We start from the raw sequence: 27,850 nt of genomic DNA on the forward strand, positions 1-27,850 counted from the left end.
ACAGTAAATCCCCTGGACTACCAGCTAGTAAGACAATGAACCTAGAGTTCACTAAGCCGCTCCACTTGGAGTTTCTACTTTCTCTCTCTCGTTTTCTTTGTTCTTTTCATACATTTCTTGTTTCTCACTGGCTCTGTGTTTCTGTATGGTTATCAACCCCCCCCCGTGCATTGTGGCAGCTAACAGTGCAGTGTAACAGCTAACGGTAAATTGTGACAACTAACAGTGCATTGTGACAGTTAACGTTAGCTGTCTCAATGCACTGCTAGCTGTCTCAATGCACTGTTAGCTGTCACACTGCACGCACTGTTAGCTGTCACAATGCACTGTTAGCTGTCTCAATGCACTGTTAGCTGTCTCAATGCACTGTTAGCTGTCACACTGCACTGTTAGCTGTCTCAATGCACTGTTAGCTGTCTCAATGCACTGTTAGCTGTCACTCTGCACTGTTAGCTGTCTCAATGCACTGTTAGCTGTCACAATGCACTGTTAGCTGTCACAATGCACCGTTAGCTGTTACACTGCACCGTTAGCTGTCACAATGCACTGTTAGCTGTCACAATGCACCGTTAGCTGTTACACTGCACCGTTAGCTGTCTCACTGCACTGTTAGCTGTCTCAATGCACTGTTAGCTGTCTCAATGCACTGTTAGCTGTCTCAATGCACTGTTAGCTGTCTCAATGCACTGTTAGCTGTCACACTGCACTGTTAGCTGTCTCAATGCACTGTTAGCTGTCACAATGCACTGTTAGCTGTCACACTGCACTGTTAGCTGTCTCAATGCACTGTTAGCTGTCTCAATGCACTGTTAGCTGTCTCAATGCACCGTTAACTGTCTCAATGCACTGTTAGCTGTCTCAATGCACCGTTAGCTGTCTCAATGCACCGTTAGCTGTCTCAATGCACCGTTAGCTGTCTCAATGCACTGTTAGCTGTCACACTGCACCGTTAGCTGTCTCAATGCACTGTTAGCTGTCACACTGCACCGTTAGCTGTCTCAATGCACTGTTAGCTGTCTCAATGCACTGTTAGCTGTCACACTGCACCGTTAGCTGTCACACTGCACTGTTAGCTGTCTCAATGCACTGTTAGCTGTCACAATGCACTGTTAGCTGTCTCAATGCACCGTTAGCTGTCACACTGCACCGTTAGCTGTCACAATCGCTCGTACAATGTAGAATAATGTCATGTCATCCTGACATCACACTATCATACTACTAGCATGTACAGTAAAAATGAAGCAATGAATGCTGTGGTGCAAGCCCTTCCATGATCGTCTAGTCTCATCTCATCTCTCTGTTAGCACGCTATTGTCACTATGAAATGACTCATTAAGCCCGCAGGCTGCTCCGCTACCGCCACACCTGGAAATAGCATGTGTGTTTGTTTACAACTCGGCTTCTCCTCTGCCAGACCCAGACACGACACCACTGGCAGACATCAACAGCCACTGTTTGGCAACACACAGGATGTTTAGACACCACACTATGCATCACTGATAGCAAGCCTAGCGGTTAGAGTGTTGGGCCAGTAACCGAAAGGTCGCTGGTTCGATACCCAAACCTACATGTTGGTAGAGTCACTTTAATAACTCTACCTATATGTACATTTTAACTCATTTACCTCGACTAACCGGTGCCCCCGCACATTGACTCTGTACCGGTACCCCCTGTATACAGCCTCCACATTGACTCTGTACCGGTACCCCCTGTATATAGCCTCCACATTGACTCTGTACCGGTACCCCCTGTATATAGCCTCCACATTGACTCTGTACCGGTACCCCCTGTCTATAGTCTCCACATTGACTCTGTACCGGTACCCCCTGTATACAGCCTCCACATTGACTCTGTACCGGTACCCCCTGTCTATAGCCTCCACATTGACTCTGTACCGGTACCCCATGTATATAGCCTCCACATTGACTCTGTACCGGTACCCCATGTATATAGCCTCCACATTGACTCTGTACCGGTACCCCCTGTATACAGCCTCCACATTGACTCTGTACCGGTACCCCATGTATATAGCCTCCACATTGACTCTGTACCGGTACCCCCTGTATATAGCCTCCACATTGACTCTGTACCGGTACCCCCTGTATATAGTCTCCACATTGACTCTGTACCGGTACCCCCTGTATACAGCCTCCACATTGACTCTGTACCGGTACCCCATGTATATAGCCTCCACATTGACTCTGTACCGGTACCCCCTGTATATAGCCTCCACATTGACTCTGTATCGGTACCCCCTGTATATAGCCTCCACATTGACTCTGTACCGGTACCCCCTGTATATAGCCTCCACATTGACTCTGTACCGGTACCCCCTGTATATAGCCTCCACATTGACTCTGTACCGGTACCCCCTGTATATAGCCTCCACATTGACTCTGTACCGGTACCCCCTGTATATAGCCTCCACATTGACTCTGTACCGGTACCCCCTGTATATAGCCTCCACATTGACTCTGTACCGGTACCCCCTGTATATAGCCTCCACATTGACTCTGTACCGGTACCCCCTGTATATAGCCTCCACATTGTCTCTGTACCGGTACCCCCTGTATATAGCCTCCACATTGACTCTGTACCGGTACCCCATGTATATAGCCTCCACATTGACTCTGTACCGGTACCCCCTGTATATAGCCTCCACATTGACTCTGTACCGGTACCCCCTGTATATAGCCTCCACATTGACTCTGTACCGGTACCCCCTGTATATAGCCTCCACATTGACTCTGTACCGGTACCCCCTGTATATAGCCTCCACATTGACTCTGTACCGTAACACCCTGTATATAGCCTCCACATTGACTCTGTACCGTAACACCCTGTATATAGCCTCCACATTGACTCTGTACCGGTACCCCCTGTATATAGCCTCCACATTGTTATTTTACTGCTGCTCTTTAATTATTTGTTACTTTTATTTCATATTTTTGGGGGTATTTTTCTTAAAACTGCTTGTTAGTTCAGGGCTCGTCAGGAAGCATTTCACCGTAAGGTCTACACCTGTTCTATTCGGCGCACGTGACAAATAACATTTGATTTGATAAGGTGAAAAATCTGTCAATGTGCCATTGAGCAAGGCATTTAACCCTATCATTCTCCAAGGACGCCGTACTACTATGGCTGACCCTGTAAAACAACACCTACGGTATAGGTGACAATAAATCATGTATGTTTTTTTTATATTTTTTAGTAATTTCTTCTTGTTTTTTTTTGTTTTTTTCTGTAGCTGCTGAAAAGGCGGCTGCTGATTTAAAGAGAGTCGAAGACGCGTATGAAACGGTGTACATGGAAATCAGGTAAGAGGATACATCTTGGATATTCTTCTTGGACCAATTGCCCTTAGAAAGAACTGAAGGCTGTGGCTTTTTGCTGTGCACCTTTCCCTGATGACGGGTACACAGTAATGAGTTTGCAATGTTAGGGACCCTAGGTGAATTTTAATGATGAAAAACTAAATGTGTTGCCTGCCGTGCGGAGAGGGTCTATTTCCAATTCATCTCTCTTCTGCAACGTGCTATTTGTCAGAGCATGAATAATCCACAAGTTTTGACAGAATTCACTGTCTCAAGACAGGTGTAAAACAAAATAGCTGACAATTATGCCATGTTGTAATTGTGTAGCTCTGTGGAAAAAAAGTGAAATGCTGTCACAAATTCAGAATACCCAAAGATTTGAACATAAATATTCATGTAGAGGGTTGTAGGTTGTAGTTGACCATTTTTGCTGTTACTTTTCTTTCATTCTCTTCAAGCAGACATCGAATGTTACCATTCCCCCAGGAATTAATGACTTTACACTAGAGATACAGTAAACAGAGTACATGTCATGCATACTATTGAGCACAAAACACACACTTGCTAACATGCAATACTACCACATAGGAATGCATGTTCCAGCATGATCACACAGTGGAAAAAAGCCACTGCAGGATTTCCTGTTGCGGCCAGTCGCTCTGCTTCCGAGATGTTTGCACAGAGCTCTTAGCCAGACAGTCAGACATACATACAGACAGACAGACGGACGGACAGACAGACATTTAGACAGCCAGCCATTCAGACAGCCAGCCAGACAGCCAGCCAGACGGCCATACAGACAGCAGCGATGATAGGGAGTTGCTACTGTACAGTAGACCCGGGGCTGGTAAACTGTTCATTACACTGGGGAGGCAGGAGATAGGCAGCTACAATCAGAGAGTTGTGGAAAGGTCAAGCTTTTATAATGAAAATAAAGCCTGTGTGAGCGAAGGGAGAAAGATTCTAGCATGACTCCAGTTGTTCTACTTCTTCGTTTTCCACCTTGCTTTGAATGCTCCTGGTCAAATGATTCCCCTGGTCAAATGATTCCCCTGGTCAAATCATTCCCCTGGTCAAATGATGCTCCTGGTCAAATGATTCCCCTCGTCAAATGATGCTCCTGGTCAAATGATTCCCCTCGTCAAATGATGCTCCTGGTCAACTGATGCCCCTTGTCAATTGATGCCCCTCGTCAAATTGATGCCCCTCGTCAAATTGATGCCCCTCGTCAAATGATGCCCCTGGTCAAATGATTCCCCTGGTCAAATGATTCCCCTGGTCAATTGATGCCCCTCGTCAAATGATGCCCCTGGTCAAATGATTCCCCTGGTCAAATGATTCCCCTGGTCAATTGATGCCCCTCGTCAAATTGATGCCCCTCGTCAAAATGATGCCCCTCGTCAAATGATGCCCCTGGTCAAATGATTCCCCTGGTCAATTGATGCCCCTCGTCAAATTGATGCCCCTCGTCAAATTGATGCCCCTGGTCAAATGATTCCCCTGGTCAAATGATTCCCCTGGTCAATTGATGCCCCTCGTCAAATGATGCCCCTGGTCAAGTGATTCCCCCGGTCAAATGATTCCCCCGGTCAAATGATTCCCCTGGTCAAATGATGCTCCTGGTCAAATGATGCCCCTGGTCAAATGATTCCCCTGGTTAAATGATTCCCCTGGTCAAATGATTCCCCCGGTCAAATGATGCCCCTGGTCAAATGATTCCCCCGGTCAAATGATTCCTCTGGTCAAATGATGCCCCTGGTCAAATGATTCCCCTGGTCAAATGATTCCCCTGGTCAAATGATACCCCTGGTCAAATGATACCCCTGGTCAAATGATTCCCCTGGTCAAATGTTTTCCCTGGTCAAATAATACCTCTGGTCAAATGATTCCCCTGGTCAAATGATACCCCTGGTCAAATGATACCCCTGGTCAAATGATACCCGTGGTTAAATGATTCCCCTGGTCAAATGATTCCCCTGGTCAAATGATTCCCCTGGTCAAATAATACCTCTGGTCAAATGATTCCCCTGGTCAAATGATGCCCCTGGTCAAATGATACCCCTGGTCAAATGATACCCCTGGTCAAATGATTCCCCTGGTCAAATGATTCCCCTGGTCAAATGATGCCCCTGGTCAAATGATGCCCCTGGTCAAATGATGCCCCTGGTCAAGTAATATCCCTGGTCAAATCATTCCCCTGGTTAAATAATACCCCTGGTTCAATAATACCACTGGTCAAATGATGCCCCTGGTCAATTGATGCCCCTGGTCAAATGATGCCCCTGGTCAAATAATATCCCTGGTCAAATGTTTTCCCTGGTCAAATAATACCCCTGGTCAAATGATGCCCCTGGTCAAATAATATCCCTGGTCAAATGATGCCCCTGGTCAAATGATGCCCCTGGTCAAATAATATCCCTGGTCAAATGATTCCCCTGGTCAAATTATGCCCCTTGTCAAATGATGCCCCTGGTCAATTGATGCCCCCGGTCAAATGATGCCCCCGGTCAAATGATTCCTCTGGTCAAATGATGCCCCTGGTTAAATGATGCCCCTGGTCAAATAATGCCCCTGGTCAAGTGACCCATGTGCACCCCATATCAACCATGCATGGTGGAACAAGAGATATGAATCTTGTTGTGAAATAAACAATAAAAATGAACAGTAAACATTACACTCACAAAAGTTACAAAATAAAAAAGTTATTTAAAATGTCATTTCATGTCTATATACAGTGTGGTAATGATGTGCAAATAGATAAAGTAAAAAAGGGAATATGTGTCTCTAATATGGTCATACATTTGGCAGGAGGTTAGGAAGTGCTGCTCAGTTTCCACCTCATTTTGTGGGCAGTGTGCACATAACCTGTCTTCTCTTGAGAGCCAGGTCTGCCTTCGCCAGACTTTCTCAATAGCAAGGCTATGCTCACTGAGTCTGTACATAGTCAAAGCTTTCCTTCATTTTGGATCAGTCACAGTGGTCATGTATTCTGCCACTGTGTACTCTCTGTTTAGGGCCAAATAGCATTCTAGTTTGCTCTGGGTTTTTGTTCATTCTTTCCAATGTGTCAAGTAATTATCTTTTTGTTTTCTCATGATTTGGTTGGGTCTAATTGTGTTGCTGTCCTGGGGCTCTGTGGGGTCTGTTTGTGTTTGTGAACAGAGCACCAGGACCAGCTTGCTTAGGGGACTCTTCTCCAGGCTCATCACTGTAGGTGATGGCTTTGTTATGGAAGGTTTGGGAATTGCTTCCTTTTAGGTGGTTGTAGAATTTAACGGCTCTTTTCTGGATTTTGATAATTAGCTGATATCAGCCTAATTCTGCTCTGCATGCATTATTTGGTGTTTTATGTTGTACACTGAGGAAATGTTTGCAGAATTATGCTTGCACTTTCAATTTGTTGTTTGTCCCATTTAGTCAATTATTGGTTGGTGAGCGGACCCCAGACCTCACAACCATGAAGGGGAATGGGTTCTATAACGGATTCAAGTGTTTTTAGCCAGATCCTAATTGGTATGTGACATTTTTTGTTCCTTTTGATGGTATAAAAGGGCCCTTCTTGCCTTGTCTCTCAGATCGTTCACAGCTTTGTGGAAGTTACCTGTGGCGCTGATGTTTAGGCAGAGGTATGTATAGTTTTTTGTGTGCTCTAGGGCAACGGTGTCTAGATGGAATTTGTATTTGTGACCAACCACCTTGATTTGGTCTTATGTAGCAACATTTTAAATTGTGTTTTTTACATTGGTTAAAGCAGAAGCACAGAGCCACAAAATGGTATATCATACACTGCATTTTTGAGGAACAATGGGAAAGTCATTCTGATTTGAAAGTTTATAAACTTGTAAACCACATTTTGAGAAAATGGCCTTTGAATGTTTTGGTACACCTACTGGAGAGCTCGTCTTTGTCTACACCCATTCAGTATCATTCACACCCTCTTAAAGACCTTAGCCCCACCCATCTCTTTAAGGATTCACATGTGAGGTCATGTGCTAAACAGAGTGAGTAGTGTAGTAAAGATTAAGAATGAAGGAAAAATTCCTGGTAAACAGAAAGTGTCCAGATAAAAATATTTAATAAATATTAGATGACGCTTACCGAGACACACTTTTCTAAATTGATGGGTCATGTGAAAGAAATGTTATATCCTCCAGCCACATCTAGCGAAGTGGATGGGTCTCTAGAGAAGGTGTAAACGATACAGCCAAATGGTTACTTGCATAGTAGCAATATCAGAAGTAGTGTCAATATAAATGAAATAATATACAGTATGTACAAGAACAATATCAATAACGATATCAGTGATAGATGAGGTAGTTATATGCATACAATCAGGGGTAAAGTGGCTGATCAGTGGGATAAACAAAAAGTAGCAGCAACGTACAGTATGGCGTGTGTGTTAGAAGCGAGTCATGTGAATAGAGGCACTGCAGATCGTGCTGATGACTGGTCTGTCCGAACCACGCATGAACAAGGGAATCTATATTCGGAGAGCCTGTTTCTGTCCTGCCCTTGACTTTGGTGCAGGGCATGTGATGTCCATAGCCTCTTCGTCGCAACACTCCCTGATCTTCTCAAAAAGATAACTCCACACTGCTGCTTTTGTCACGTGGGATGGCAGCAGCTTTCCACCAAAGTGTTTGTGTCCTGGGTGGCGTCCTGGTAATACTATTGCATTATCCTCTGCATAGTTGTTGATGAAGTTCACCACTCGCTGTAAGTCCTCATGATTCAGGTGTAACCTGTGCTTGCTTGGGCCAGCTCTCTTTTTGATGGGAGGCATTAGACCATTCTCCTTGTATAACTGGTGGAGGAGAGACAGGCGTGTTCTACTGATGCTGAAAGACAAATTCCAGATACAAATATTTTTGCATTATTATACAACAGATAGCTGTAATCACCGTCAGACACACCTGGCTAACTTGATGGGTCGTCTGCTAGCTAGCAAACAGTAAGCTTGAACTTGGGGTCTTTTGTTTAGACATGTAGCTACCTAGCTAGCTAAACAGTGAACCATAATCCCAATCTATAGAGTACTAGCAATACAAACTGATTGTCATAGCTAGCTAAAGTTAACCAAATAGGTACAATGTTAGCTGGTTAGCTAGCTAACATTAGGCTATAACTAGCAATGCGAAATGGCATTCAGAGATAACATTACTACACACAGATAATACACGTAATGTTAGCTAGCGAGCCAGCCATCTAACGTCAGCTAGCTAGCTAACAGTTAGCTAACAACTTTAACAACTTTAACTTGCAAACAACTTTCTGACAAAATTAGAAACGTATAAAATCTGAAACTGAAGCTATACTCTTTTTTTATTTTTCATTTCAACTTTATTTAACCAGGTAGGCCAGTTGAGAACAAGTTCTCATTTACAACTGTGACCTGGCCAAGATAAAGCAAAGCAGTGCGACAAAAACAACAACACAGAGTTACACATGGGATAAACAGACGTACAGTCAATAACACAATACAGTGTGTGCAAATGTAGTAAGATTAGGGAGGTAAGGCAATACATAGGCCATAGTGGTGAAATAATTACAATTTAGCATTATCACTGGAGTGATAGATGTGCAGATGATGATGTGCAAGTAGAGATACTGGGGTGCAAAAGAGCAACAACAAAAAATAACAATATGGGAATGAGGTAGTTGGGTGGGATATTTACAGATGGGCTGTGTACAGGTGCAGTGATCGGTAAGCTGCTCTGACAGCTGGTGCTTAAAGTTAGTGAGGGAGATATAAGTCTCCAGCTTCAGTGATTTTTGCAATTCGTTCCAGTAATTGGCAGCAGAGAACTAGAAGGAAAGGCGGCCAAAGCAGGTGTTAGCTTTGGGGATGATCAGTGAAATATACCTGCTGGAGCGCGTACTACGGGTGGGTGATGCTATGGTGACCAGTGAGCTGAGATAAGGTGGGGCTTTACCTAGCAAAGACTTATAGATGACCAGGAGCCAGTTGGTTTGGCGACGAATATGTAGCGAGGGCCAGCCGACTTGACCATACAGGTCGCAGTGGTGGGTAGTATATGGAGCTTTAGTGACAAAACGGATGGCACTGTCATAGACTACATCCAATTTGCTGAGTAGAGTGTTGGAGGCTATTTTGTAAATGACATCGCCGAAGTCAAGGATCGGTGGGATAGTCAGTTTTACGAGGGTATTTTTGGCAGCATGAGCGAAGGAGGCTTTGTTGCGAAATAGGAAGCTGATTCTAGATTTAATTTTGGATTGGAGATGCTTAATGTGAGTCTGGAAGAAGAGTTTACAGTCTAACCAGACACCTAGGTATTTTACCCGTATTCATGGATGAACGCTTCACGGGTAGACTGCAACCCCTTTCATTAAATAAGACGTCCTGTGTAGTTTCCGTTTTGTTTGTACAGCTTGCTTGGCCTGTTGTGTCAAGTCACTCTGGTTCACACTGACCTTGTGCAATGCCAATAAGAACCCCCACCTAAACTCTGACCGTTTTACTCGCCCTAGCAGAGCTGGTTAGGCTTTTTCCATGTTATCCAGAGCGTTGGTGACTGTAACTGTGCTCCTGGCAACAATTTAATTACGCTTTTTTAACAACGTTTAATGACACCGGCCATATTCAACGGGTGTTGAGCGTTCGTAAATTCGTCATATATTCTGCGCTCTGGCACAGTCAGACGAGAGTACTTTGAAACGCTTTTCAAATCAAATTGTATTGGTCACATACAGATGGTTAGCAGATGTTATTGCGAGTGTAGCGAAATGCTTGTGCTTCTAGTTCCGACAGTGCAGTAATATCTAACAAGTAATCTAACAATTCCACAACAACTACCTAATACACACAAATCTAAGTAAAGGGATGGAATAAGAATATATACATATAAATATATGGATGAGCGATGACCGAGCGGTATAGGCAAGATGCAATAGATGGTATAAAAATAAAGTATATACACTACCGTTCAAAATGTTGGGGTCACTTAGAAATGTCCTTGTTTTTGAAAGAAAAGTACTTTTTTTTTTGTCCATTAAAATAACATCAATTTGATCAGAAATAAAGTGTAGGTATTGTTAATGTTGTAAATGACTATTGTAGCTGGAAACGGCTGATTTTTTATGGAATATCTACATAGGCGTTGTCGTGTCTTTACTATGGATTAAGTGATATATGACATGCTATTTTAACAAATCAGTTCTCTGTAATTAATATTACCTGATTAAACTAATCATGTAAATGTAATTAACTAGGAAGTCGGGGCACCACGGAAGAATGTTTATAGAGCTGTTGTCTTCCAAATAAACTCTTAAAGACCTGGTAATCGTTTATATAAATAGCAGTCAATTATTAATCATCACCTTATTCAGTCTCATCTGAACGTTGTGAAATTCTTGGTTATCTTCACGAACTCTGGCTAACAAGTTGAATCAGCAATACAAAATTTGGTTTAATTATTTATTTACTAAATACCAAAATAATCACACAGAATTACGTATACACAGGATGGATCATACATTGATTACTAATTATGTCATAAAAGAAAATGTCCCTAGCGGACAAAACCAATACGACGGCTGGTTACACAAAGAAAGGGAGTTGGGTTTGAATGAAAGCGCGGGAAGACTGAGGAACAAAAGGATTGGGTTACTATCGGATCTTATAAAGCTTTGCTACCGTAAATACAGAATGTTATGCAATCTAAATTACCGCCCAATCGGAAAAGGAAAATGCAAGAAATATATTTCCTCTGAGCTGCGCTTGGATAGATTGGTCGAAGATGGAAGGCTGGGTTGCCCAGCAGAGATCTCCCTTGTTCTTTGAAGAATATTTCTGGGCGGATACGTTGTAGTACCCTGTCGCTCTGAAGAGATTGTTTTGTCCTTTCCTAGGCCACGCACGTTTACAGCTGCTGCTGATAACTCGACGTCTAGGGTGTATCACTTCTTTAGTGAATAAGAGTTAAAAGTTCATACCAAGTTGCCATACTAAGCTCATGCTATATTCTGGCTGGTATAGTCAAAATTCATCCTTCCAGCGTGGCGATCGTCACCTCCATGTTGAAATTCGCCCTTCTAAACGTATGGACATCAGTCCTCACGTCATCGGGAACACAATGTTAATTTCGTTAGGTTGTAGTCGTTCAACCATTCGCAACCAGAGCTCACGCTGAAGTTGGCTTAGTTCGCCGTGAATTGGGTCATGGGGGCTCTTATAGAAATGTAGAAAAGGGGTTGGTTCATCCTTTCCAACCAATGCCTATTCACGTGGGTGTGGCCACTGATTGAGCATATTTTACTTATGAAAACAATTCTCTCATTTTAAAAACTAAAATTACATTTAATCTTTTCACAAATAGTTTCATATTTAAACATTTAAATTGCACAACAATTCCATGTGAATCTGATAACTAGAATGTGTAGACTTTCCAAGATACAGTTTATGTCGTCTTATCATCAGTAATAACGTCTCAGATGACAACTGATCTGATATCATATTCTTTAAGTACAACAGGGCAATGTCATGACAGCGTACAGAGGTCCTTTATCAGCAACCATCACTCCAGGATGCTGGCCTTCTAGGCAGATTTCCTTTTACCGATCTTAATCTTTTATTTTTATTGGCCAGTCTGAGATACGGCTTTTTCTTTGCAACTCTGCCTAGAAGGCCAGCATCCCGGAGTCGCCTCTTCACTGTTGACGTTGAGACTGGTGTTTTGTGGGTACTATTTAATGAAGCTGCCAGTTGAGGACTTGTGAGGCGTCTGTTTCTCAAACTAGACATTCTAATGTACTTGTCCTCTTGCTCAGTTGAGCACTGGGGCCTCCCACTCCTCTTTCTATTCTGGTTAGAGCCAGTTTGCACTTTTCTGTGAAGGGAGTAGTACACCGTGTTGTACAAGATCTTCCGTTTCTTGGCAATTTTTCACATGGAATAGCCTTCATTTCTCAGAACAAGTATAGACTGATGAGTTTCAGAAGAAAGTTATTTGTGTCTGGCCATTTTGAGCGTGTAATCGAACCCACAAATGCTGATGCTTCAGATACTCAACTAGTCTAAAGAAGGCCAGTTTTATTGTTTCTTTAATCAGGAACAACAGTTTTCAGCTGTGCTAACATAATTGCAAAAGGGTTTTCTAATGATAAGTTAGCCTTTTAAAAATGATAAACTTGGATTAGCTAACACAACGTGCCATTTGAACACAGGAGTGATGGATGCTGATAATGGGCCTCTGTACGCCTATGTAGATGTGCCATAAACAATCTGCTGTTTCCAGCTACGATAGTCATTTACAACATTAACAATGTCTACACTATATTTCTGATCAATTTGATGTTATTTTAATGGACAGAAAATGTGCTTTTCTTGAAACAACAAAGACATTTCTAAGTGATCCCAAACTTTTGAACGGTGGTGTACATATGGGATGTGTAATGCAAGATATATAAACATTATTAAAGTGACTAGTGATCTATTTATTAAAGTGGCCAATGATTTCAAGTCTGTATGTAGGCAGCAGCTTCTCTGTGTGAGTGACGGCTGTTTAACAGTCTGATGGCCTTGAGATAGAAGCTATTTTTCAGTCTCTCAATCCCAGCGTTGATGCACCTGTATTGACCTCGCCTTCTGGATTGTAGCGGGGTGAACAGTCAGTGGCTCAGGTGGTTGTTGTCCTTGATGATTTTTTGGCCTTCCTGTGACAATGGGTGCTGTAGGTGTCCTGGAGGGTAGGTAGTTTGCCCCCGGTGATTTTTTGAAATCAACAAAGCATGAGAAGACTTTGTCTTTATTTTGGTTTGTTTGTTTGTCAATTAGGGTGTGTAGGGGGAATACGTGGTCTGTCGTACGGTAATTTGGTAAAAAGCCAATTTGACATTTGCTCAGTACATTGTTTTCATTGAGGAAATGTACCAGTCTGCTGTTAATGATAATGCAGAGGATTTTCCCAAGGTTGCTGTTGACGCATATCCCCGGTAGTTACTGGGATCAAATTTGTCTCCAGTTTTGTGGATTGGGGTGATTAGTCCTTGGTTCCAAGTATTGGGGAAGATGCCAGAGTTGAAGATGATGTTAAAGTTTAAGTATAGACAATTTGAATTTGTGGTCTGTATATTTGATCATTTCATTTAGGATTCCATCAACACCACAAGCCTTTTTAGGTTGGAGGGTTTGTATTTTGTCCTGTTGTTCATTCAATGTAATTGGAGAATCCAGTGGGTTCTAGTAGTCTTTAATAGCTGATCTTAAGATGTGATCATGTATATGTTTTTGCTATTTGTTCTTTGTTATAGGGCCAAAAAGATTGGAGAAGTGGTTTATCCGTACATCTCAGTTTTGGATCGATAACAATTTGTGTTGTTGTTTGTTTAGTGTTTTCCAATTGGTTAACCAGAAGTGGTTAGATTCTATGGATTCTTTAATTACATTGAGCTGGTTTCTGATGCTGTTCCTTCTATTGCCGTAGTGTATTGTTTTAGTGATTCACCATAGTGAAGGCGTAGACTCAGGTTTTTTGGGTCTCTATGTTTTTGGTTGGATAGGTTTCTCCATTTCCTTCTTAGGTTTTTGCATTCTTCATCCAACCATTTGTCATTGTTTTTCATTTTCTTAGGTTGTCTCTACACTTTTAGATTTGATAAGGAAGCTGAAAGGTCAAATATACTGTTTAGACTTTCTACTGCCAAGTTTACACTTTCACTATTACAGTGAAATGTTTTGTCCAGGAAGTTGTCTAAAATGGATTGAATTTGTTGTTGCCTAATTGTTTTTTGGTAGATTTCCATACTACTTTCCTTCCTTCTAAAGCATTTCTTAATATTATTCAGTTCCTTTGGCTTTGATGCCTCTTGATTGAGTATTGCTCTGTTCAAATAGACTGATTTTGCTGTGATCTGATAGAAGTGTCAGTGGGCTGACTGTGAACGCTCTGAGAGACTCTGGGTTGAGATCATTGATAAAGTCATCTACAGTTCTACTGCCAAGGGATGAGCTGTAGGTGTACCTACCATAGGAGTCTCCTCGAAGCCTACCATTGACTATGTACAGACAGATGCAGGAGTTGTGACCCATTTTTGTTGGTTGTTTTTGTCAGTTCTGTCTAGGGGGGCATATTTGGGAGGGAATACTGTCAACTCCAGGTAGGTGTTTGTCCCCCGGTATGCTGTGACAGACAGGTTTTGGCCAGTTCTGGCATTTAGGTTACCACAGACTAGTACATGTCCCTGGGCCTGGAAATAAATGATTGATCTCCCCCTCTAAGATGGAGAAGCTGTCATCGTTAAAGTATGGGGATTCTATTGTGGGGGATATAGGTAACACACATGAGGAAATTGCTCTCTGTTGAGATCATTTCCTTATTAATTTCTAGCCAGAAGTAAAATGTTCCTGTTTTGACTAATTTAATAGAGTGGGTTAGGTCTGCTCTATACCAAATTTGCATACCCCCTGAGTCCCTTCCTTGTTTCACACCTGGTAGTGTGGTGGATGAGACTACCAGCTCTCTGTAACCTAGAGGGCAACCAGTGGGTCCGTCTCCTCTATACCATGTTTCTTGTACGAGGACAACGTCTGTATTTCCTATTGCTTTGGTGAAGTTTAGGTTCCATCTTTTTAGTCCAATGACCTCAGACCTTGTATATTCCAGGATGAGATAGTAAAATCTCTCACTCACTCACTCACTCACTCACTCACTCACTCACTCACTCACTCACTCACTCACTCACTCACTCACTCACTCACTCACTCACTCACTCACTCACTCACTCACTCACACACACACACACACACACACACACACACACACACACACACACACACACACACACACACACGTGTGTGTGTCCCACTTACCTGTGTATGCCCTGCTTGGCATTACAGTGTGACCCACTGTAACCTATTATTTTCCTTGCTACGGCCTTGGGGCTATGATCGTTGTGGACAGCGCACCTTCCACCAGTGATGGGTGGAGCGCAGTACATCAAAAACCCTACAGAAAAGTTCAAAAACACATAGATACATACAGTACATACATACACAAGAAAAGCACATTTTCTGTCAATAAAAATAACATAAAATTGATCAGAAATACAGTGAAGACATTGTTAATGTTGTAAATGACTATTGTAGCTGGAAACAGCTGATTTTTTATGGAATATCTACATAGACGGACAGGGGCCCATTATCAGCAACCATCACTCCTGTGTTCCAATGGCAAGTTGCGTTAGCTAATCCAAGTTTATCATTTTAAAAGGCTAATTGATCATTAGAAAACCATTTTGCAATTATGTTAGCACAGCTGAAAACTGTTGTGCTGATTCCCACCGCACTTGACGACCAGTTCTTATAGCCTTTAGCCGTACCCTTATCCTACTCCTCCTCTGGTGATGTAGAGGTTAACCCAGGCCCTGTAGCCCCCAGTACTACACCTATTCCCCAGACGCTCTCATTTGTTGACTTCTGTAACCGTAAAAGCCTTGGTTTTATGCATGTTAACATCAGAAGCCTCCTCCCTAAGTTTGTTTTATTCACTGCTTTAGCACACTCCGCCAACCCTGATGTCCTAGCCTTGTCTGAATCCTGGCTTAGGAAGGCCACCAAAAATGCTGAAATTTCCATTCCCAACTATAACATTTTCCGTCAAGATAGAACTGCCAAAGCGGGCGGAGTTGCAATCTACTGCAGAGATAGCCTGCAGAGTTCTGTCATACTATCCAGGTTTGTGCCCAAACAGTTCGAACTTCTACTTTTAAAAATCCACCTTTCCAGAAATAAGTCTCTCACTGTTGCCCCTTGTTATAGACCCCCCCTCAGCCCCCAGCTGTGCCCTGGACACCATACAGTTGAAGTCGGAAGTTTACATACACTTAGGTTGGAGTCATTAAAACTCGTTTTTCAACCACTCCACAAATTTCTTGTTAAGAAACTATATTTTTGGCATGTCGGTTAGGACATCTACTTTGTGCATGACACAAGTAATTTTTCCAACAATTGTTTACAGACAGATTATTTCACTTATAATTCACTGTATCACAACTCCAGTGGGTCAGAAGTTTACATACACTAAGTTGACTATGCCTTTAAACAGCTTGGAAAATTCCAGAAAATTATGTCATGGCTTTAGAAGCTTCTGCTAGGCTGATTGACATCATTTGAGTCAATTGAAGGTGTACCTGTGGATGTATTTCAAGGCCAACCTTCAAACTCAGTGCCTCTTTGCTTGACATCATGGGAAACTCAAAAGAAATCAGCCAAGACCTCAGAAAAAAATGGTAGACCTCCACAAGTCTGGTTCATCCTTGGGAGCAATTTCCAGACCCCTGAAGGTACCACGTTCATCTGTACAACCAATAGTACGCAAGTATAAACACCATGGGACCACGCAGCCATCATACCGCTCAGGATGAACATACCTTGGTGCGAAAAGTGCAAATCAATCCCAGAACAACAGCAAAGGACCTTGTGAAGATGCTGGAGGAAACAGGTACAAAAGTATCTATATCCACAGTAAAACGATTCCAATATCGACATAACCTGAAATTCCGCTCAGCAAGGAAGAAGCCACTGCTCCAAAACCGCCATAAAAAAGGGCAGACTACGGTTTGCAACTGCACATATGGACAAAAATCATACTTTTTCGACAAATGTCCTCTGGTCTGATGAAACAAAAATAGAACTGTTTGGTCATAATGACCATCGTTATGTTTGGAGGAAAAAGGGGGAGAAGAGCACCATCCCAACCGTGAAGCACAGGAGGGACTGCGGGAGGGACTGGTGCACTTCACGAAATAGATTGCATCATGAGGGATGAAAATTATGTGGGTATATTGAAGCAACATCTCAAGACATCAGTCAGGAAGTTAAAGCTTGGTCGCAAATGGGCCTTCCAAATGGACAATGACCCCAAGCATACTTCCAAAGTTGTGTCAAAATGGCTTAAGGACAACAAAGTCAAGGTATTGGAGTGGCCATCACAAAGCCCTGACCTCAATCCTATAGAAAATGTGTGGGTTCAGAACTGAAAAAGTGTGTGCGAGCAAGGAGGCCTACAAACCTGACTCCGTTACACCAGCTCTGTCAGGAGGAATGGGCAAAAATTCACCCAATTTATTGTGGGAAGCTTGTGGACTGCTACCCGAAACATTTGACCCAAGTTAAATAATTTCAAGGTAATGCTACCAAATACTAATTGAGTGTATGTAATCTTTTGACCCACTGGGAATGTGATAAAATAAATAAAAGCTGAAATAAATAATTCCCTCTACTATTATTCTGACATTTCACATTCTTAAAATAAAGTGGTGATTCTAACTGACCTAAAACAGGGAATTTTTACTATGATTAAATGTCAGGAATTGTGAAAAACTGAGTTTTGAACCTACCAGGTACAACCCTAAATCCGTAAACTAAACAAAGCTAGATGCCCTCAATCTCACACAAATTAACAAGGAACCTACCAGGTACAACCCTAAATCCGTAAACTAAACATGGGCTATATAGATATCATCCTGACCAACTTGCCCTCCAAATACACCTCTGCTGTCTTCAACCAGGATCTCAGTGATCACTGCCTCATTGCCTGCGTCTGTAATGGGTCTGTGGTCAAACGACCACCCCTCATCACTGTCAAACGCTCTGTAAAATACTTCAGCGAGCGTGCCTTTCTAATCAACATGGCCCGGGTATCCTGGAAGGATATTGACCTCATCCCGTCAGTAGAGGATGCCTGGTTGTTCTTTAAAAAGTGCTTTCCTCACCATCTTAAATAAGCATGCCCCATTCAAAAAATGTAGAACTAAGAACAGATATAGCCCCTGGTTCACTCCTGACTTGACTGCCCTTGGCCAGCACAAAAACATCCTGTGGCGTACTGCATTAGCCCCCGCGATATGCGACTTTTCAGGGAAATAAGGAACCGATATACACAGTCAGTTAGGAAAGCAAAAGCTAGCTTTTTCAAACAGAAATTCGCATCCTGTAGCACTAATTCCAAAAAGTTTTGGGACACTGTAAAGTCCATGGAGAATAAGAGCACCTCCTCCCAGCTGCCCACTGCACTGAGGCTAGGAAACGCTGTCACCACCGATCAATCTACGATAATCAAGAATTTCAATAAACATTCATCTACGGCCTGCCATGCTTTCCACCTGGCTACCCCTACCCCGGCCAACAGCTCTGCACCCCCCGCAGCAACTTCCCCAAGCCCCCCCCGTCCCCCCCCCGTCCCCGTCCCCGCTTTTCTTTCACCCAAATCCAGATAGCTGATGTTCTGAAAGAGCTGCAAAATCTGGACCCCTACAAATCAGCTGGGCTAGACAATCTGGACCCTCTCTTTCTAAAATTATCCACCGCAATTGCTACTAACCTGTTCAACCTCTCTTTCGTGTCGTCTGAGATCGCTAAAGATTTGAAAGCTGCCGCGGTCATCTCCCTCTTCAAAAGGGGGAGACACTCTAGACCCAAACTGTTACAGACCTATATCCATCCTGCCCTGCCTTTCAAAAGTCTTCGAAAGCCAAGTTAACAAACAGATCACTGACCATTTCGAATCCCACCATACCTTCTCCGCTATGCAATCTGGTTTCCGAGCTGGTCATGGGTGCACCTCAGCCACGCCCAAGGTCCTAAATGATATCATAACCACCATCGATAAATGACAGTACTGTGCTGCCGTCTTCATCGACCTGGCCAAGGCTTTCGACTCTGTCAATCACCGCATTCTTATCGGCAGACTCAATAGCCTTGGTTTCTCAAATGACTGCCTTGCCTGGTTCACCAACTACTTCTCAGATAGAGTTCAGTGTGTCAAATCGGAGGGCCCGTTGTCCGGACCTCTGGCAGTCTCTATTGGGGTACCACAGGGTTAAATTCTCGAGCCGACTCTTTTTTCTGAATATATCAACGATGTCGCTCTTGCTGCTGGTGATTCCCTGATCCACCTCTATGCAGACTATACCATTCTGTAGACATCTGGCCCTTCTTTTTACACTGTGTTAACAAACCTCCAAACGAGCTTCAATGCCATACAACACTCCTTCCGTGGCCTCCAACTGCTCTTTAAAGCTAGTAAAACTAAATGCATGCTCTTCAACCGATTGTTGCCCACACCTGCCCGCCCGACTAGCAACACTACTCTGGACGGTTCTGACTTAGAATATGTGGACAACTACAAATACCTAGGTGTCTGGTTAGACTGTAAACTCTCCTTCCAGACTCACATCAAGCATCTCCAATCCAAAATTAAATCTAGAATCGGCTTCCTATTTCGCAACAAAGCCTCCTTCTCTCATGCTGCTCAACATACCCTCGTAAAACTGACCGTCCTACCGATCCTTGACTTCGGCGATGTCATTTACAAAATAGCCTCCAACACTCTATTCTGTAAATTGGATTCAGTCTTTCACAGTGCCATCCGTTTTGTCACCAAAGCCTCATATACTACCCACCACTGCGACCTGTAAGCTCTCTTTGGCTGGCCCACGCTTCATATTTGTCGCCAAACCCACTGGCTCCAGGTCATCTATACGTCTTTGCTAGGTAAAGCCCCGCCTTATCTCAGCTCACTGGTCACCATAGCAACACCCACCCATAGAACGCACTCCAGCAGGTATATTTCACTGGTCATCCCCAAATCTAACACCTGCTTTGGTCGCCTTTCCTTCCAGTTCTCTGCTGCCAATGACTGGAACGAATTGCAAAAATCACTGAAGCTGGAGACTTATATCTCCCTCACTAACTTTAAGCATCAGCTGTCAAAGCAGCTTACCGATCACTGCACCTGTACACAGCCCATCTGTAAATATCCCACCCACCCAACTACCTCATTCCCATATTGTTATTTATTTGCTCTTTTGCACCCCAGTATCTCTACTTGCGCATCATCATCTGCACATCTATCACTCCAGTGTTAATGCTAAATTGTAATTATTTTGCTACTATGGCCTATTTATTGCCTTACCTCCCTAATCTTACTACATTTGCACACACTGTATAGAGATCTTTCTATTGTGTTATTGACTGTACGTTTGTTTATCCAATGTGTAACTCTGTGTTGTTTTTGTCGCACTGCTTTGCTTTATCTTGGCGAGGTCGCAGTTGTAAATGAGAACTTGTTCTCAACTGGCCTACCTGGTTAAATAAAGGTGAAATAAATAAATACATAAAAAAAAGAATAAGCAATACGACTGGCCTTCTTTAGACTAGTTGAGTATCTCTAGCATCAGCATTTGTGGGTTCGATTACTGGCCTCAAAATGGCTAGAAACAAAGAATTATCAGTCAGTGTGTTCTTGTTCTGAGAAATAAAGGCTATTCCATGTGAGAAATTACCAAGAAACTGAAGATCGCTGTGTAGTACTCCCTTCACAGAACAGCGCAAATTGTCTCTATCCAGGATAGAAAGAGGAGTGGGAGGCCCCGTTGCACAACTGAGCAAGAGGACAAGTACATTAGAGTGTCTAGTTTGAGAAACAGACGCCTCATAAGTCCTCAACTGGCAGCTTCATTAAATAGTAGCCGCAAAACACCAGTCTCAAAGTCAATAGTGAAGAAGCGACTCTGGAATGCTGGCCTTCTAGGCAGAGTTCCTCTGTCCAGTGTCTGTGTTATTTTGCCCATCTTAATCTTTTCTTTTCATTGGCCAGTGTGAGATATGGCTTTTTCTTTGCAACTCTGCCTAGAAGGCCAGCATCCCGGAGTTGCCTCTTCACTGTTGATGTTAAGACTGGTGTTTTGCGGGTACTATTTAATGAAGCTGCCAGTTGAGGACTTGTGAGGCATCTGTTTCTCAAACTAGACAGTCTAATGTACTTGTCTTCTTGCTCAGTTGTGCACCGGGGCCTCCCACTCCTCTTTCAATTCTGGTTAGCGCCAGTTTGCGCTGTTCTGTGAAGGGTTTTGTACACAGCGCTGTACGAGATTTTCAGTTTCTTGGCAATTTCTCCCATGGAATAGCCTTCATTTCTCAGAACAATAATAGACTGACGAGTTTCAGAAGAAAGTTCTTTGTTTCTGGACATTTTGAGCCTGTAATCGAACCCACAAATGTTGATGCTCCAGATACTCAACTAGTCTAAAGAAGGCCAGTTGTATTGCTTCTTTAATCAGCAAAACAGTTTTCAGCTGTGTTATCATAATTGCAAAAGGGTTTTCTAATGATCAATTAACCTTTTAAAAATGATAAACTTGGATTAGCTAACACAACGTGCCATTGGAATACAGGAGTGATGGTTGCTGATAATGGGCCTCTGTACGCCTATGTAGATATTTAATAAAAAATCAGCTGTTTCCAGCTACAATAGTCATTTACAACATTAACAATGTCTGCACTGTATTTCTGATCAATTTGATGTTATTTTAATGGACAAAAATTTGCTTTTTCTTTCAAAAACAAGGGCTTTTTTTAAGTGACCCCAAACTTTTGAACGGTAGTGTATATACATACACACACACACACACACACACACACACACACACACACACACACACACACACACACACACACACACACACACACACACACACACACACACACACACACACACACACACACACACACAATTGCCTTTGTGACCTTAGTGGGAGGCCCCACTCCACCCCACCTTATCAGTCCAAACCCGCCTCAACCAAAATGCATTAGCATTTGTGTATCATAAATATGGAAAAGGACCTTTGCACAGTGAGAGATAACGGGCTCCGTTCCTGTATTCTCGATTAGGGAATGCCAGTCTGCTTCGGCCTGATAATTGGCGACATTGCAATACCAACATGGTCTGAAAGGGTCACGTCGTCTTTGTGGAGCACCAATCCAGTCACTCTAAGTTATTGAACATATCCTTTTAATTTAATGCAAAACTATTTCGTCACTGACTTGCAACAAATGGCCGAGGTTTCTTGTGTAAGATGATGGTTCGATGCAAAAAATAATTTATTTTGGTTATGAGTTATTCTTCACTTATTTATTAGTTTGTTTGAAATTGTATTTTAAAGAAACAGCAAAGGCTACTTAAATGCTGCAACGACTCAGATATTATCAGAAGCTGACATGTAAATTCAGTAAATTTGACTTTGTGGTGTGGGTAGGGTGCCAATGCTTTTAAGATTATTTTTTTTGCATTAAAATGAAACTGCATGAATTATCAATTGGGAAATTAAATGTGACAGAAAATCTAACAACATTGCACTCGGTTTTACGTCAATTAATTAAGTGACACATGTGTTCCAGTCTCACTGCTGTTCTTGATCTTAACGAAGTGTCTTCCGTAGGTCTTTTGATCACTGTCTTTGTATTTGGTATAATGTTAACTTCCTGTATGTTATTGGTTTCAATATGCTACTGCTAGAAATCGACCCTGTATGTCCCATGTATGGTCTCCCGGGTGGCGCAGTGGTCTAGGGCACTGCATCGCAGTGCTAGCTGCGCCACCAGAGTCTCTGGATTCACGCCCAGGCTCTGTCGCAGCCGGCCGCAACCGGGAGGTCCGTGGGGCGACGCACAATTGGCATAGCGTCGTCCGGGTTAGGGAGGGTTTGGCCGGTAGGGATATCCTTGTCTCAGTATGTAAATGTAATAAAATGTATGCACTCTACTGTAAGTCGCTCTGGATAAGAGCGTCTGCTAAATGACTAAAATGTAAATGTAATGTATAGAGATCCATATGATTCATATTAGTGTTTGTATTTAGTTCCGTGGGTCAATTACCATCAAAGTCATTCAGAGGTGTCTCAAATTAATACATGGGACCTCGTTTCTATCGTTTCATTTATGCAAGGTTATCGTCAATAACTCATCCAAAGTAAAATGTTAAAGAGTAATTGCTTTCTCTTTAAACTGTTTTTCCCCAAAGGGACCTAAGGGAGAAACTTTCCATAGACTACGGATCAGAGAGAGAGTTTCTATTCCTGCATAACCAATGTTTCCAGCTGAAGGTCCATGAGTAAGTACCTTTCACTTTAACCCTTTAAACTCCACTCTGGGGTTGTACAGTTGCATTATTTTTGGTTGGCAGCAACTTATAAACCCGTTACAGTCGGTGTAAAACCTTCCGTAAGAAAAACTGGTCTTTGGAACGGTGATAGTAATGAATGGAACAATTATTAATTGTCTTCAGACACCAGATATATTTTGTCTGCATTAATTGAGTCCAACACTCAGTAAGGAAACTGTCTGTTGAAAAATGATGATTGACATGGTCAATAGATGGTAGGTTGAAGGGAATTCTACATTCCGACATATACTGTACAATGGATATCCAACTGACAGTGGCTATTCATACTAAAGGTGCCCATAGACCCTAGAGCCTCATTGTATTAAGACATGATGGTCGGTGTGCTTCTGGACCAGGTCTCTCTTGATAATAGATTGTTTATCTCAGTGAGACTCACCTGTATAAATAACGATGATATTAAAAAAACACAGCCGGAGGTTTGCAGGTCGGTCTTCCTACCTTGAAGACTTGTAGCCAAGTTACCTCAGTCAACCTGAGCCAACTCAGGTAAATATCTTCTGGAGAACTGTAAATCAGCCTGGAGGAGAAGCTAAGCGGCTAAATCAACTAAATTTAATCAACAGTACGGCTTCTTTCACTTCCCTGCCTGTCTCCCTATGGCCTCAGTCTGTGTAGAATCTGTTCTCTTCAGAATTGCTTGCCAGCTGGAGTCTTCTGAGCCTGTGGGTGGTTGCAATTTTAAAAGATTAAAATAAAAATGATCTGAGATCTCGCTGCAAATACGTTCCGGGCCTTCTCGGAGTCCGTGGTTACCAATTCTCTCACAATACCAAGTGCACACTTTCTCTCTCACACTACCAAGTGCACACTTTCTCTCTCACACTACCAAGTGCACACTTTCTCTCTCACACTACCAAGTGCACACTTTCTCTCTCACACTACCAAGTCCACACTTTCTCTCTCATACTACCAAGTGCACACTTTCTCTCTCACACTACCAAGTCCACACTTTATCTCTCATACTACCAAGTGCACACTTTCTCTCTCACACTACCAAGTGCACACTTTCTCTCTCACACTACCAGGTGCACACTTTCTCTCTCACAATACCAAGTCCACACTTTCTCTCTCACACTACCAAGTGCACACTTTCTCTCTCACAATACCAAGTGCACACTTTCTCTCTCACACTACCAAGTGCACACTTTTGCTGCATTTACCGTGAAAATAATTATAATCTAAAATAATGTTTCAGTCTCGGCTACTGCGTCTTTTCTTTTGATATTCTACAGGTATAATACATGTTTACTGGAGATATTCTACAGGTATAATACATGTTTACTGGAGATATTCTACAGGTATAATACATGTTTACTGGAGATATTCTACAGGTATAATACATGTTTACTGGAGATATTCTACAGGTATAATACATGTTTACTGGAGATATTCTACAGGTATAATACATGTTTACTGGAGATATTCTACAGGTAATACATGTTTACTGGAGATATTCTACAGGTAATACATGTTTACTGGAGATATTCTACAGGTATAATACATGTTTACTGGAGATATTCTACAGGTATAATACATGTTTACTGGAGATATTCTACAGGTATAATACATGTTTACTGGAGATATTCTACAGGTAATACATGTTTACTGGAGATATTCTACAGGTAATACATGTTTACTGGAGATATTCTACAGGTATAATACATGTTTACTGGAGATATTCTACAGGTATAATACATGTTTACTGGAGATATTCTACAGGTATAATACATGTTTACTGGAGATATTCTACAGGTAATACATGTTTACTGGAGATATTCTACAGGTAATACATGTTTACTGGAGATATTCTACAGGTATAATACATGTTTACTGGAGATATTCTACAGGTATAATACATGTTTACTGGAGATATTCTACACGTAATACATGTTTACTGGAGATATTCTACAGGTATAATACATGTTTACTGGAGATATTCTACAGGTAATACATGTTTACTGGAGATATTCTACAGGTAATACATGTTTACTGGAGATATTCTACAGGTATAATACATGTTTACTGGAGATATTCTACAGGTATAATACATGTTTACTGGAGATATTCTACAGGTATAATACATGTTTACTGGAGATATTCTACAGGTAATACATGTTTACTGGAGATATTCTACAGGTAATACATGTTTACTGGAGATATTCTACAGGTATAATACATGTTTACTGGAGATATTCTACAGGTAATACATGTTTACTGGAGATATTCTACACGTAATACATGTTTACTGGAGATATTCTACAGGTATAATACATGTTTACTGGAGATATTCTACAGGTATAATACATGTTTACTGGAGATATTCTACAGGTATAATACATGTTTACTGGAGATATTCTACACGTAATACATGTTTACTGGAGATATTCTACAGGTAATACATGTTTACTGGAGATATTCTACAGGTATAATACATGTTTACTGGAGATATTCTACAGGTATAATACATGTTTACTGGAGATATTCTACACGTAATACATGTTTACTGGAGATATTCTACACGTATAATACATGTTTACTGGAGATATTCTACATGTAATACATGTTTACTGGAGATATTCTACAGGTATAATACATGTTTACTGGAGATATTCTACATGTAATACATGTTTACTGGAGATATTCTACACGTAATACATGTTTACTGGAGATATTCTACAGGTAATACATGTTTACTGGAGATATTCTACAGGTATAATACATGTTTACTGGAGATATTCTACAGGTATAATACATGTTTACTGGAGATATTCTACAGGTAATACATGTTTACTGGAGATATTCTACACGTAATACATGTTTACTGGAGATATTCTACAGGTATAATACATGTTTACTGGAGATATCCTACATGTAATACATGTTTACTGGAGATATTCTACAGGTATAATACATGTTTACTGGAGATATTCTACAGGTATAATACATGTTTACTGGAGATATTCTACAGGTAATACATGTTTACTGGAGATATTCTACAGGTATAATACATGTTTACTGGAGATATTCTACAGGTATAATACATGTTTACTGGAGATATTCTACAGGTATAATACATGTTTACTGGAGATATTCTACAGGTAATACATGTTTACTGGAGATATTCTACAGGTATAATACATGTTTACTGGAGATATTCTACAGGTATAATACATGTTTACTGGAGATATTCTACAGGTAATACATGTTTACTGGAGATATTCTACAGGTATAATACATGTTTACTGGAGATATTCTACAGGTAATACATGTTTACTGGAGATATTCTACAGGTATAATACATGTTTACTGGAGATATTCTACAGGTATAATACATGTTGACTGGAGATATTCTACACGTATAATACATGTTTACTGGAGATATTCTACAGGTAATACATGTTTACTGGAGATATTCTACAGGTATAATACATGTTTACTGGAGATATTCTACAGGTATAATACATGTTTACTGGAGATATTCTACAGGTATAATACATGTTTACTGGAGATATTCTACAGGTAATACATGTTTACTGGAGATATTCTACACGTAATACATGTTTACTGGAGATATTCTACAGGTAATACATGTTTACTGGAGATATTCTACAGGTAATACATGTTTACTGGAGATATTCTACACGTAATACATGTTTACTGGAGATATTCTACAGGTAATACATGTTTACTGGATTCATCATGGACTAGATACACAACAAATAGCTTTGTTTGTTTGTTAGTTTTTTAACCCCACTTGATCTCTCTATCTCTCTGTCCATGTTTTCTTCACGTACATCTCTACACCCCACTTGATTTGTCTTAACTCAGTTCCACAGCACCAGACAGAAGTTGTGTGTCCAGTTGGCCTATTTCTCTCAATCACGCACTCTACACCCCCGTAGCCGCTCTTTCCTGGGCCTAGAGCGTCACCCCCCCCGCCCCGCCCTCCTTTAAGACACCAGAGAACATAGTCTCTACCAGCTCAGGGTCCTTAGCGACCCGCCAAACACCCAAGGCGACGTACCAGTCTCCCCTTGCCATGTGCCTTGAACCATGATCCTGAAAAGACGTGGCATTGATAGACACATAAACCCAGGGCCCTCTCGTCTCACTCCCCCATGCCCCCCGTGGACCGCCAGCATCGCTCCGAATCCTTTCCGATAATGGAAAGAATCTCTCCTCCTCTCCCACTTCTTGATAATCAGTAGAAGTCTTCTCTTATCCAGCTCCCTTGTGTTCAGATGGCTCATCCACCTCCCTTGTGTTTAGATGGCTCATTTACCTCCCTTGTGTTCAGATGGCTCATCCTCCTCCCTTTGTGTTTAGATGGCTCATCCACCTCCCTTGTGTTCAGATGGCTCATCCATCTCCCTTGTGTTCAGATGGCTCATCCACCTCCCTTGTGTTTAGATGGCTCATCTACCTCCCTTGTGTTCAGATGGCTCATCCTCCTCCCTTGTGTTTAGATGGCTCATCCACCTCCCTTGTGTTCAGATGGCTCATCCACCTCCCTTGTGTTCAGATGGCTCATCCACCTCCCTTGTGTTCAGATGG

At 41.9% G+C, this 27,850-nt stretch overlaps 1 protein-coding gene across 3 annotated transcripts in view; it reads left to right on the plus strand.

Annotated features, from left to right (window-relative positions):
• The window catches only part of LOC120049548 (glucosidase 2 subunit beta-like), a 316,045-nt gene that overhangs the window by 149,029 nt on the left and 139,166 nt on the right, over positions 1-27,850 (plus strand). For all 3 annotated transcript variants that reach the window (XR_005477118.1, XM_038995818.1, XM_038995819.1), the window contains exons 11-12: positions 3,248-3,317; positions 23,135-23,224. Coding sequence is in view for 2 of the 3 variants with exons in the window: in XM_038995818.1 (XP_038851746.1) it covers positions 3,248-3,317; positions 23,135-23,224 (160 nt within the window). In the remaining variant the exon portion in view is untranslated. The remainder of the gene's footprint in view (positions 1-3,247; positions 3,318-23,134; positions 23,225-27,850) is intronic.

Source organism: Salvelinus namaycush, chromosome 6 (genome assembly GCF_016432855.1).
Source record: "Salvelinus namaycush isolate Seneca chromosome 6, SaNama_1.0, whole genome shotgun sequence".
NCBI lineage: Eukaryota > Metazoa > Chordata > Actinopteri > Salmoniformes > Salmonidae > Salvelinus > Salvelinus namaycush.